A 14,183-nucleotide genomic window follows, 5' to 3' on the forward strand; every position below is an offset into this window, starting at 1 on the left:
GAATTTAGTGTAAGATTAGCTAAATTCACAAAAAATGCAACATTTGATTTTGTTTTACTTGAACCTTCAATTTCGAATTTTGAGAAACTAACATTGAAACCCAAATGAAAAATTCCTTTTCAACTATCCAAGGCACACATTTTAACAAAAATAACAATTTTAATCACTAACTACATAAAAAAAAAAATTGTGACATTGTCACGTTCAATTTTGTGATAGAATCGTACTCGCAAATTTACCGTCGCCATCGATATTAGATTAAGATTTACGAAAAGAAAATAGAAATTATTTCTTTTTCCACACAAAGAATTTAATGCCATTGCGAAATATATCCAGAATAAAAATGGACTTAAAAGTTTCATTAGAAATTATAATCAAATTGCCTTTAGTACTTATTTTTTATTTGTCTACTATATAATAACAAATGTAAATAAAATTATTAGTGTTCAAGTGAACTGATCAAAATATTTGAAAAATGATATTTTTCCAAACTGATTAGAACAGAAATAATGTACTCCTTTATTTATTTATATAAAATTTTTATATATATTAAGCGGCAAGATAATTTTAAGTATTAAAAAACTAGTAATCGTCTCTTACCGAAAAAAAAGGATTGCCAAGATATTAATTTATGTGTAAAAAAGCAGTATGAAATTATGTTATAAAAATTATGTTTGTAAATAGTTATGTTCGTATTTCTTTCCTTTTTTTTAATTTTTACGAACATGAAAAGAGTGCCAAGAAGAAAACAAAAGTGTAAATAGCGTTAAATTGTATTCTAATTGTATAGATAGATCTCAATCAACGTATTTTTTTATAATAAAAATAAAAGAACAGTTTTTAAATGATATTTAGAGTAATTATTCGAATTGAAAAAATGTTCTACAAATTGAAAAAAATTTAGTCTAAAGTTAAACGCTTTCGATTTCTTTTCTCCTCCCTCCTTCGTTTATCAGCCTCCATAAATTGTCGAATCGTCGCCTCGGGTAATATTTCACCACGATATCTTGTCGGTATTATTTCTTGAGTGAGTTTTGCAATTTTTCCGGCAACAAATTTTTTTGCATCATATGTTTCGGCTCTTTTAATCAAATATTTAACTTCAATTTTTAATTGCTTTTCATTTTTTGCCTTCTGTCGACTCCTTCTTTTTTGACGTAAAACTTTTGTTCTTCGGAGTAACTTTCTTCTTTTATGTTTCTTCATTTTTCTCCTACGAATAACAATCATTCGTACTGCCAATTTTTCAAACACATCACCATAAGTTGGAAGATCTATGGATTTTTCATTTAATTTCCCATTATCGTCATCAACATTATTTATATTGTAATTTATTCCAAGGGGTTCAATTATGTGTCGATTTATTGATATCGGTGTATCGATTATACTTATTCTTGGCGTTTCCGATAATAATGGCGATGATTGAATTTTTAATTCTGATTCGATAATTCTTGGTGAGAATTTTAAATTCCATTCCTGCGATAATGATGAATTTTTGTTTGTTAAATTTTGAAATATTGACACTGCAACGGGCGATGGATTATTTATTTGTTGACTTGAGGTGGAAACACCTAAAAAATCAAATTTAAATTCAAAACTAATTTTATTTAATTAGCTTCTAAAAAGCACGGAAATAAATTTTATAATTGAAAAACCTATTTTCTTACATCTGTTATTTTATTAATCAATTATTTTTAGTCTTTTTTTATTTTTGAAAATACTTTTAATGAAAAATATTTCGTTCATTTGTACGTTCAGAACTTGTATTAAATTAAATTAATGTATAATTAATAATGTAATAATTAATGTGTGAAATTAAATTTCCAGACTTTTACAATTTAATTTTGCAAATTTTTTTGACCATATAAACAAAATTGCACAGCGTAAAAATTTTAATTTATGTTATTTTAATAAATATATTAAAACATAATTAAATTTCCATTTCTTTAAGATTTATCCATTTATTAATTTTATTAATTATTTATAAAATTTATAAAAATTATTAATTTAGTCACCAAAAAAAATTATTTATTAATAAGAAGTATCAAGAAGGCCAAATTAATTAATTTAGTTATTAAAACCAATTTAACTAAAGTATTTTATTAATTATGAAAATAATTGAATTTACGCGAAGAATTTTGTTAATTATAAGAATAATTGAATTCTTACCAAATTTTTTTGACGAATTTAATTAAAATTTTAATGAAAAAAAATCAGATCTTAAAAAGAATTTTTTCAAAATTTAATTATTTCTAAAAATTGGCTAATTAAGAAATTATTTATCTATAAACAATATTGAAGAGACTGTCATTAACTTTAATACATAAAAATAATTTAAGACAAAAATTAATTTATTAAGAAAAATGTATTAAGTAAAAAATTACTAATCAACAAAAATTATTAAAAAGACTTAAAATAATTTACTTTTTTTTCGTTTTTAAAAATACAAAATATTATTAACTATAACCTCAAATATTACTTGTTTTTCTATTTTTAAAAATTGAGGTTATGTACCAAAATCGATTAAGTCCAAGAAAATAAAAATAAAATCACAACGAAAATTACTTTTATGTCATGTAATAAATTAAACGATCAACCTTAATTGTATAATTAATTAAGTAATAATAACAGATCAGTAAAATTGAAAATAATTCAAAAATCACAAATTTCAACAGCTAAACCTAAACAAAGTGCCTTCCTTAAAAATTAATGATAACAGTATAAATATATTTACCTCGTGAATTAATATAAAGTTTACGGAATAAATTTGATAATCTACAAGCCATTTTTCACTTTTTTTCTTTTTATATTAATATTTTTAATTATAAATACGGCGAAAAATACATAATCTTGTCAGAATACATATCGAACATGCCACTGAGAAATATAACCTAATCTGACCTATTCTCACCTAACCTAACCTAATCTAACCTAACTCCTGTGAAATAGCAGCCATTCATACATGCAAGAAACGTCAGAATCGATGTAAATACCTTGGTAAATACATACGTCGTCAAAATGTCGCCGTGTTTTTATTGTGAAAATATTTATAATATTTATAATAAGGAGTAATAAATATTTGTTTATCAAAATTGTTTTTAACAAAATGCTTTTGGCACTTTAGTAACAAAATGGAAACATGATTTAAATTTTAATTAATAAAGGTAACACACTATTGTTTCTATTTTAGAAAAATATTATTTGACAATAATATAATTGTTTTTTTCTAACAAATTTAAAAAAAATATTTTTCTGTAATTTTGTTTTTCGAGTTTAATTACAGTTTTTTTTAATATTATTGACATGTTTACATTTAAAGTAAATTATTTTTGTTATTTTTACGTGTTTATTCTTTTAATATAATTTTTTATATATTCTGTTATTAATTTCATTAATTTTATTAATTTCATTAATTAATTAATAAGAACATAATTATTGTAATAACAATTTAAAAACAAGTTTTAATTTTGTGCTTTTATTTTCCAATACAATTTTTGTTCGAAAAGATATTCATATTTAATTTACAATATATTTTAATTTTTATTCAATACCTAATCTTATTTTTTTAATTTGTCATTATTAATTAATAAATAATTCTTTATTTTTATAAATAAAAAATTCTTCCTGTTTTGATTTTAATTTTTTTTTTCAAATAAAACGTTTTTGTTTTTCCTATTTTTTTATTAAAAAATAATTACTAATAAAAAATAATTGTTAATAAAAAATTAATTGATTTCATTTAAAAATGCTGAATAGTAATTCGAAAATAGTAAAAATAAAAAATAGCACAAAATAAATTTAATTTACATTCTAATTTTTTTTCAAGCTCAGATCTGATAAGTTTATTAAAAATGAGTTCATGGCTATCGTTTTTGTTTACATTAATTCTATTAATTAAATTCCTTTCGATTTCTGGATTGAAAAACTGTTTCGATGACAACAATAATTTTTATTGTAAATTTGCTTCTAAAGCTCCGTATCGAACTATAGCAAATTATGAAGATTCTCCAATTAAATTTTCTGGTATGTAACTTTTTTTAAGAAAAATTATTACTTTGAATAAATAAATAATAATAATAATAATTATTATTATTATTATTACTATTATTATTACTATTATTTTACTGCATCGAAAACTCGTTACTAAAATTATGTTTAAAAAAATGATAAATTATGACTTTTTATTAATTAAAAAACAAAAAAACTCATTATTTAAATTATTATTATAATATAAATATAAATTAACTTGTTGAATAGAAAAATTAATAAATAAAAATTAATTTTCTAAATAAATTATTAATTATTAATAAAAAATTAATTTCCAAATTCAGGTTGCAGAGAAAAGAAGATATGGTTTCTAATTCGTCATGGAACACGTTATCCAAGACGAGAACAAATTCTCGACTTTATCGAGGAACTGCCAAAAATTCAAAATTTCATAATTGAAAATTTCCACAACAATAAAACAAAATTGAATGAGCCGGAAATTGCAAAACTTTCCAAATGGAAAATAACTTTTGGTCCAGATTATTCAAAGGCATTGGCCGAGGAAGGAGAAAATGAAATGATTGATTTGGCCGAAAGATTTCAATCCCGATTTCCAAGAATTTTGAACCAGAATTATGATAACAGAACATACAAGGTATATTTTATTGTTATTTTATTTTAATTATAAACGAAACATTATTTCAAAAAATAAGTTTTTGAAAAAAAATTTTGATTGTTCTATTTTTATAATATTTTACTTTTTTACTTATTTATTTGTATATTATTATTTTATCGCAAGCAAAATTTTTTATCAAAACTTGAATGAAAGTATAAATAATAAATAAAGTAAGTAATAAAAAAAATGTTTCAGTTTAAGTACACAACGACTGAACGAACTAAATCGAGTGCAAAGAATTTTGCACTGGGATTATTTGGACTTAAAAAAAGTCAAAATGTTTTTTACGAGGAAGCACAGAAAGATGATTTGATATTGAGAGTAGGTTATTAAAATTATTATTATTAGCAATTTAAAAATATAATATGCAGAGAGTATGAAAAATTAAATTATAATTTTAAAGTTTACTCACAAAAATACGAAGGTAAAAAAAATTATTTTATTTTTTCAGTTTTATAAAAAATGCAAACGTTGGAAGCAAGATATTCACAAAAAACCCGCATCAACAAAAGAGAGAGACAAATTTATACAAAGTAGAACTGTAACAAATATGCTTCACGAATTTTCAGAACGAACTGGAGAAAAATTAGATTTCAGTAAATATTTTATTATTCACAAAAAAAAATTTAGTGATTATGTAAATATAATAAAAATTTAATAATAATTGTAATTTATTATTAATTATTATAATTCAATTATTAATTTAATTAATTATTAATTTAATTAATCATTATAATTCAATTATTATAATTTAACAATTATTACTATAATGTATAGCTTTTGTATTTTGATAATTTTTATTTATTAATTAATACTTTATACATTTACTAGTTTTTTAATGTTTGCAGAAACGGTTTTAATTATTTATCTCGCGTGTTGCTTCGAAACAGCGTTGGGTCAAGATTCACCTTGGTGTGAATTATTTTCTCTGAATGATTTCGAGGTAAGAGATTAAAAGTGTAAAAAATGTTCAAATCGAATTTATTAAATTTTTAATTAAACCTTTTTTTTCTTTTATTCACAAGAATTTTTTGAATTCAGTTCGCAGAAACTGGTGAATTTATTTGAAAATTTTAAATTCTCTTTTTAGGTCATGGAATATTCGGAGGATTTGAAAAGTTTTTGGAAAGATGGCTATGGACATTCCTTAAATTGCGACCAATCTTGTACAACTTTAAAAAATATGTTCGAATTCTTCGAGTACGTTATTCAAATATTAATTCGTTTTTATAATTTATAATCGTTTTATAACTTTTATAATTTCTTTATTAACTAAAAAAAAAAATTTCTTTTTAGATCCGACAAAAATCTCTCTGTTGTATCGTATTTCACACACTCTGGGGCTCTTGTAAAATTTCTCTGCTTACTCGGATTGGCAAAAGACGATATTCCTCTTACAAATGAATCTTTTTTGTTTCACAAAAATAATCGTTTTTGGCGAACGAGTTTGATCGACACTTTTGGATCTAACATCGCTTTTATTTTCTACGAGTGAGTCATTTTAATTGGAAAATTATTTTTTTAAGACGAACAAGAATTAAATAATAATTAAGAAGAAAAAATTGTCAAGTGGAGAAAATTAAATATAATAAAACAAAAAAATAATAAAAAAAGAAAAAATATTTTTAAAAAATATAATAAAACAAAAAAATAATAAGAAAGAAAACATATAAAAAAAATATAATAAAATAAGAAATAAAAAATATAATTAAGAAAATAAAAAATGTAACAAATAGAAAACTAAATTTCAATAATTATCGAGAAGAATTAATTATTATTTTTCTGTGTTTAGTTGCGAAGCAGGACCGAGTATTCTTTTTATGCATCAAGAGCGTATCGTTAAACTTCCAAATTGTCCCGAAAATTTACCATGTCCTGTTTCAAATATGAAGGACATTTATCCCGACAGTGACGAAGAATGTAAATTTGACGAAATGTGTTCAGTAGAAAACTAAAGGTATTTATAATTTTTTTCAAAATAAAAATAAAAACTAGAAATGTTTTTTTTCATCAAAAATTTTTTGTTTTTTAAACAATTCGAAAACAAATATTTATATTTTTTTCTTTCTAAGTTTAAAAAAACTTTAAAAAATACTTTTCCTTTTTCTCAAGTTTAAAAACTTGAGAAAAACTTAGAAAGGAAAAGTATTTTTTTTAAGTCAAAAAAGAATGAAATAACAATACAGAAAAAAAATTTTCAAATGGAGAAAATTAAATATAATAAAAAAGAAAAAATATAATAAAAAGGAAACAATATAATGAAAAAAAAATAAATTTTAATAATTATCGAGAAGAATTAAGAAAGGAAGAAACTACGTAGTTCATTTTATTTTTTAAATAAATATAAATTCTTTAAAAATAAAATTTAAAAAAATACAATGTCAACAACCGCATAAATTTTTAAAATTCAACTATAAATAAATTGTTTGAAAATTAAAATAAAAATTTTTCCGAAAATAGTAAAATTGTACATACGATTCTTTAAACATTTTTTAAGAATATTCCATCACCTTTAGAATCTTTCAAGTGCAAAGAAGAGTTTTAAATCTATCGTCACCCGTGTGTGAATAATAAGCCTCTTTTGCTTTAAAACGCTCATTACACAAGAAATCCTTCACACAAAAACTCAAAACACGTCACACAACATATATATATATATATATATATATATGTTTCTTTAATCCTTCAAAAAATATGTATTTCGGTAACACCTTTTAGAAAAATTATATTATTTAAAAACATTTTTCTTTAAATAAATCTTTTAGAATTATTTTTTTATAAAAAAAATAAGAAAATAATTACTGTAGAGAAAAAGAAATTCTTAGTCTCATATTTTTCCACTTGAAGCATTTAATTTTAAGTATACCTAAAGGGTAGTAGTGTAAGTATGAGTAAACAAAAATTAAAATAGAAAATGTTTTTTCAAAAAAAATGAAAGAAAGGATAAAATCAATATTGCATTTTAAAAATGGGTAAATGTAACGTTTTAATTCACTGGGTAAATATTTACAAAATTCAGAATATGATTTGTTTTTCAAATTTTCTCTTTTGTTCGATAATTTTTTTATTTTTCGCTTCATTATTTATTCGCAATTGTTTCTCATTTATTTACTTTATTTATTAAATTTTTTTACTTTACTATATTTCAATTTAAAAAATTTGTTTTTACTTTTTATTTATTCTTCTTTATTAATTTATTTTCTACTTTATTATTTTATTTCTTTTCCTTATTTTTTTCACCTTATTCTTTTTTATTTAATTTTTGTTCATAAATTTATTTTTTACTTTATAATTTTTTGTTTATTTAATTTTTTATCATAAATTTATTTTTTACTTTATAATTTTTTGTTTATTTAATTTTTGTTTATAAATTTTTTTTTTACTTTATAATTTTTTGTTTATTTAATTTATGTTTATTAATTTTTTTTTACCTAATTTTTTGTTTATTTAATTTATGTTTATTAATTTATTTTCCACCTACTTTTTTGTTTATTAATTTGTTTTTAAATTTATGTTTTGTTTATTTAATTTATGTTTATAAATTTATTTTCCACCTAATTTTTTACCTTATTTTTTTACTTATTTAATTTATGTTTATTAATTTCTTTTCCACCTTATTTTTTTTACTTATTTAATTTTTGTTTATTAATTTATTTTTCAATTTACTATTTATATTTACCAATTTTTATTCGAGTATTTTATTTATAATTTTATTTTCCACTCGCATATTTTTTAATATTTAAATTATTTAATTCTTAATTGTCGGTACTTGAGGAGTGGTGGGGAATAGCGTATAGTGATTGGTTACCCCCACTCCTTCAGGGCCGCCGAACCTTATTTTCAATTTAAAAACGTCTTCCGTCTACCATTTTTGGACAAAAAATGTAATTTCTTTTTAAAACTTCGTAGTAAAAGTTCCCTTACGAAACGATTAATATTAATAAATATTATTTATAAATATTTTCATTTATTTATTGCATTTATCAATTTTTTTCAATTCATTGATTTTTAATGTTTTTCAATATTTTTAAATATTTTTCAATTCATTGTTTCTCTACTATTTTCAGAATCTATTTCGTTTATTAATTAATTTGCACTCTATTATTTTTTAATATTTTTTAAATAAATAATAACAGTGCTGCAATGGTTTCTAGTATATGATATCTATATACGCGATGAAAGAACGAAGAATGGAAATTCGAATGCGGTAAAAAAATTAGGTCGAACGAATAAATTACATGCTGTGCTGTTCCAATTTAAAGTTTTGCCTTTTCCGCAAATACTAGACAGATCACTTTTAAACGTAGGTACTAGGATTTGAATTAATTTAAAGAAAGAAAAAAAAATTCACTTAGGTACATAAAGTATCCACTCAGAAACTTATCATTCACTTTTTTTCTATTATTCTACAAAAGAAAATTCTTGTTTATTTTGTTTTACTAAATGTTTTCCAAAAATTTGCATACATGAATTTTTCTCGCTTATTCTGCAATTTTTCATCACTTCGTGTTGGTATACGCGAAAGAATAATTTTTTTCGTTCAAGTATACAAAGTGAGCATTAGTTTTTTTTTCATCATTCATAATTGAACGTTGAATTTTAATTTCCTCATGATTAACAAATTAGTTGACAATTTTTAAATTTTCATTAGGTTTATAATATGTTTTGTGTGTGGGAGAAAATTTGTCAATGAATAATTTTATCATACACGAGAAAATTTTTATTTTTAAATTTAAATTTTTACTGTACTTTCCTTTTTCACTTTCTAGTTTCATCTTTTTTTTACTTTGTATAGTAAAATCTATACTTTTTCTATAAAGCAGTTTTCGAAATTTTTTTTGTTTTCCAATGAGTAAAATTTACCAATATTGAAGTTAATTTTTATAGTAAAGAATAAAAAATAATTTTCCTTCTGTAAAAATTACAGAAGTCGATCGAATTTAAGTAGAAAAATACTTTTTCCCTTTTTTTGCTTTCAAATGTTTTTTTTTTTTTGAAAATTACTAAAAGTGTAATAAAACTAAAAAAAGGAATTAAGAGTTCACCGATCTAGATTCAAATGCACAAATGGCAAACTTCTATTAAATACTTTTTTTTCTACTTCCTTTCCTTTTTTTCTCTTTTTTCTTATTTCTTTTTCAAAGCGTGGGCGTGGATAATGAGAATTTTAATTTTAAAAAAATGTGCGTTTAGAGAATTCTCCGGGGAAAATTTTTACACAGAAGTTTTAGAAGTGCTTTCGAGTAAGCATAAATCTAGGGGGAAATTTTTACGAGCAAATAAAAAATTCTAATTGGAACATTCACGTGCACCATTGTTGGATTTCATTTGTACATGTTCTTAGGAGTGAACATTCTGGTTTCAATATTACAATTACCAAAAAACAAAGACAAAAAAAAAAAGATTACAAAATATATTTACAACGGGAAAATTTTAAAAATTTATTTCAACGAATATAAATAAAGAAATTAATAAATAAAAGAATTATAAAAAATCTATTTTTTATTTTTCCAAATTATTTTATTTATTTTATTAATAAATAAAAGAATTTTAGAAAATATAATTTTTTATTTTTCCAAAAATATATTTTTTTAAATTATTTTATTTATTAATTGTATAGACCGAGGGGAAAGAAGATGTAAATATTAATAAAAAATACATTACACTTTTTTGTTACAAAATTTTTAAGTAAAAAATTTTTTTACTCTTAATAAAATTTTCCTTTTCTTTTTTTTAATATGAGATATAAATTTTCTTTTACAGTGTAAACGAGGAGAGAAAAAAAGGGTCAACCCAGCAGCTGAGGTCTCTTTCTATATAAAATATAACATCGAGGCTTTCCAAATGCGAGATAAAACATCTCGATTAAATATTTTCATCTCGCGGCATTAAAAGATTTGTATAAATTTTGTAAATGACAAATTTTTTTGAAATAAATATTTTTTTACTCAAATTTTACTCAAATTTTATTCAAATTTTATTAAAAAAAAAATTATTTTATATTAAATAATATTATGTAATAATGTCTGATAATATTAATACCAAGAGTATTATAAATAGGAAAGGTAATATAAATAAAAAAAAATTTCATTTTTTATAAAAATTTTTAAAAAATATATAAAATCATTTATAAAATACAAAAAAATATATCAAAATGAATGTGAAATAAAGTTGAAACAAAAATTGTTCTCTTATTCGTTATTTTCAATGGAAGTTAATAAAAATGTAATAAAACGAAAATTTTTGTAATACACATTGATGTTTTTTTCGTAAACTTTGAATAGAAACAGATTCCCGTTTGTTTTCGTATTGCATTATCATATTCAAATTGAACTTTGTGGAAAATAGGTTCCCAAGATGGAAACACGTATTCATGGTCAATTTTCTCGCTTGTGGATTCCTGGTTCTCCGATCAAAGCGATGAGAATAAAATATTTTCGAGAAATGCGTTATGGAAAAATTGTAAATATTTACTTGATTCGATTTCAATTTTGCCAATCTATACATATACATTTTTAGCCACACAATATTTATTATTTAAATTTTTCATTTTATTTTTATTTATTCAATAAATAAACAAAAAAATCTTTTTTTAATTATACGTTAAATTAATTTGTTTGTTTGTTGTTCAATTTTTACTAAAATAATAAAAATTTAATCTTTATTTTAATAATCCACTGTCGGCTATATAGTTTTAAATCCTAAAAATCAAAATTTTAATTTTCAAATTCAAAATTTACATTTTCAAAATTGAAGTTTTTAATTTTTTCCAAACCCCACCGTCTTTGTACTCGTTTTCTACTAAAATAAAGTCGACGATTTCAAATTTGACATTAGAATAAAAGTAAAATAACAATAATAACAATAATAACAAAATATTTACTTATTAAATTTAGTAAAAATAAACGAATCTTTTTTTTTACTTTTCTTGTATTTTAAATCAACCAAACCGGTTTCTCAAAGTCGATCTAAGAGCTCATGTCTTTTTCAAAACATCAAAACTTTTTTCAAAATCAAAATTTGGTACTTTTTATAAACTCCACCTTCATGGTAGTCGTTTTCTACTAAAATAAGGTTGAAGATTTCAAATTTGCCATTAGAATAAAAGTAAAATAATAATAATAACAATAATAACAAAATATTAACTTATTAAATTTAATAAAAACAAACTAATCGTTTTTTTTGACTTTTCTTGTACTTCAAATCAACTAAAACGGTTTCGATCTGAGAGCTTTCAAAAAATCAAAACTTAGATTTTCAAATTCAAAATTTGGATTTCGAAAATCAAAATTTGGTACTTTTTATAAACTCCACCTTCATGGTATTCGTTTTCTACTAAAATAAGGTCGACGATTCTAAATCTACCATCAAAATAAACAAAAAGAGGGGACAATTCTTAACAAATAGTAAATTTAGTATTACTCTTACACTATTTGTGATTATTTGTGGTTATTTGTACGTTTTTATGAGTATTTTGTAATAATAAATAAAAATAAAAGAAATATAATAAAATTTGTAATAATAAACAAAATAAATAAATATTTACAGTAACTGAATAAAGAAGAGAAAAATTTTTTTTACAAAAAACTAAAATGACGTAACTGGGTATTCTGAAAATGATGGCAATAACATTTTTGTTTATCGAACAGGAGAATATTATGACAATGATTTCTTTTGTGTGGGTTTAATTTTGTTACGAAAGGTTTTAGGTTCCTCCACATTGGCGTAGGAATAGACACAAGCAAGCCATGGACCTTTCAATCCACGCGCATCATCGACAATTAGATTATACGAGAGAGGACAAAGTGAAACTTTCCAAAGTTTCTCTACACGTAAACCCCAGTTGCTGCTTCGTCAAACTTTGCTCTATCGATTTACTTAGATATCGCTTCAAGAAAATTTATATACACAGACATTGCTTGTCTGTGCGCTCACAGTGATTAGCAAGTTCGATAAAGCACGCAACTAATTACCAATAATCGTCTTGATTTCGTTTCATCTTTGTTACATTGCCTTATATTACAAATCGCGCTCTAAACTCGTCAGAATTTCTTATTATTATTTTAACTTTTCTTATATTTAATATTTTAGAGAAATCGACTTTCAATTTCCAAAGTGGTGAATTTTACAGTCAATATTAGTAAAAGTTGCTTTATTTTTAAATTAAATAAAAAATATATATAATAAATTTTCTTCAAGAAAATGAAATATTTAGAAAAAATTTTATTTTAAAAGTAACTGTGGTTTAAAAATAACTTTAGTTTGAAAAACAATATTTAAAAAAAATTCTAGTTTAAATTACAAACTATTCAAGAAAAATTCTCATCTAGAAAAATTATATTTAAAAAAAAATGAGACATAAAATAAACATAAAAATAATTTCGAAAACTTTTATAGCTTTAAATGATAAAACCAAAAATAGAGGAAAGTTGAAAAAATAATCTCGAAAGAAATAGTAACCGACTAGGTATTTATAAAATATTTTCCGCATGAAAGGATAATAATAAAAATTTCGAATGCTCTTTTTAAATTGTCAAGGCTTATAAGTGAAGAAACATTTACCGCGCAACTTCGCAAAAGGATACTTTAGGTTAAGGATAAACTTTCAGCAGTGAGATTTCCTGAGACAAAATTTTGGATTAGAAACTGCAGTCTAGGGACATTGTAAGCTTACGATCAACAGAGGAAACGTAAAAGAGTTAAAGTTCCTTATAAACGAGGCTCTCAAACTTTTCCCACAGACCAGAATTCTAAATACTTTGTTTATATTTTATTCAGCATTTTATTTCCTCCTTTTATTGTGTACACCCAGTTTTAAAGTTTTTAACTTTTTTTTAACGATTTTGAATTTATTCTTTTACGCACGTATTTTTTTTCCTCCCCAGTGCGGTGATTAATTTCAAAATATTTCTTTTTTCAAAAGTAGAAAATACAAAAAATTGAAATAGAAAATTTTATTATTCACCAAATAAGAAAATAATTTAAAACTTTTTCAATAATTGTGTCCATCGCAGACATATTATTTTACGAAAATGGATTTTATTATTTTTATATTCAAATTCCAGTGTTTTGGTTCTTAAAATATTGCCCATTAAATCTTCCTTTGTTATCTGCTTTTTCATTATTTTCGAATAAAAAAAACTATCAATTTTTACACTTTTATTTTAATTTAAAACTTATGATAATGAACAAATTTATTAAAAATTGTTAATAAATTATAATAGAAAAATTCAATATAAAAATAAAAAAAAAATAATACAAATACTAATAAATGATAAGAAAGTGAAGTTTAAAAAATAATAAAAAATTGAAATCAATACACATTTTTTGTGTATATTGAAACTGTGCGCGACAATAAAATAAAAAAGAAAGAAAAATATTCCTTTGCGAAATAAATCAAAAACGATTTGATCAATTTCAGAGATATAGGAGATTTTAAAAGTACTTGAAACGATTTATAACAAAAGAATTGCATAACGATTTACGGAACAAAAAAAAAGAGTATAGGTAATATAATAGA

The 14,183-nt window shown here is 22.1% G+C and overlaps 3 protein-coding genes across 5 annotated transcripts in view; 1 reads left to right on the forward strand and 2 right to left on the reverse strand.

The window, feature by feature from the left end:
• Positions 1-14,183, reverse strand: part of LOC122504234 (carotenoid isomerooxygenase) — a 179,785-nt gene that overhangs the window by 35,345 nt on the left and 130,257 nt on the right. The window lies entirely within an intron of this gene.
• Positions 758-2,901, reverse strand: LOC122504243. Its single transcript, XM_043615234.1, has 2 exons — positions 2,735-2,901; positions 758-1,571 (listed from the first exon to the last, which is right to left on the reverse strand). Exons 1-2 carry the CDS (start codon positions 2,784-2,786, stop codon positions 901-903), a joined length of 723 nt encoding a protein of 240 aa, XP_043471169.1. The 5' UTR covers positions 2,787-2,901; the 3' UTR covers positions 758-900.
• On the forward strand, positions 3,837-10,616 carry LOC122504237 (multiple inositol polyphosphate phosphatase 1). Its single transcript, XM_043615222.1, has 9 exons — positions 3,837-4,023; positions 4,332-4,642; positions 4,859-4,984; positions 5,115-5,259; positions 5,512-5,606; positions 5,754-5,863; positions 5,960-6,154; positions 6,456-6,620; positions 10,427-10,616. The coding sequence occupies exons 1-8, from the start codon at positions 3,852-3,854 to the stop codon at positions 6,616-6,618; spliced, it is 1,317 nt and encodes a 438-aa protein (XP_043471157.1). The 5' UTR covers positions 3,837-3,851; the 3' UTR covers positions 6,619-6,620; positions 10,427-10,616.

Source organism: Leptopilina heterotoma, unplaced genomic scaffold (assembly GCF_015476425.1).
Source record: "Leptopilina heterotoma isolate Lh14 unplaced genomic scaffold, ASM1547642v1 Lhet_286, whole genome shotgun sequence".
In the NCBI taxonomy this organism is placed as follows: domain Eukaryota; kingdom Metazoa; phylum Arthropoda; class Insecta; order Hymenoptera; family Figitidae; genus Leptopilina; species Leptopilina heterotoma.

Bases quoted from the DNA above. Each gene is read 5' to 3' on its own strand.
- LOC122504243 (XM_043615234.1), bottom strand. From the start codon at position 2,786: ATGGCTTGTAGATTATCAAATTTATTCCGTAAACTTTATATTAATTCA. The intron at 1,572-2,734 runs GTAAATATATTT...TTGATTTTTTAG, and splicing joins ACTTTATATTAATTCACGAG to GTGTTTCCACCTCAAGTCAA.
- LOC122504237 (XM_043615222.1), top strand. From the start codon at position 3,852: ATGAGTTCATGGCTATCGTTTTTGTTTACATTAATTCTATTAATTAAA. The intron at 4,643-4,858 runs GTATATTTTATT...AAAATGTTTCAG, and splicing joins ATGATAACAGAACATACAAG to TTTAAGTACACAACGACTGA. The intron at 5,864-5,959 runs GTACGTTATTCA...ATTTCTTTTTAG, and splicing joins AATATGTTCGAATTCTTCGA to ATCCGACAAAAATCTCTCTG.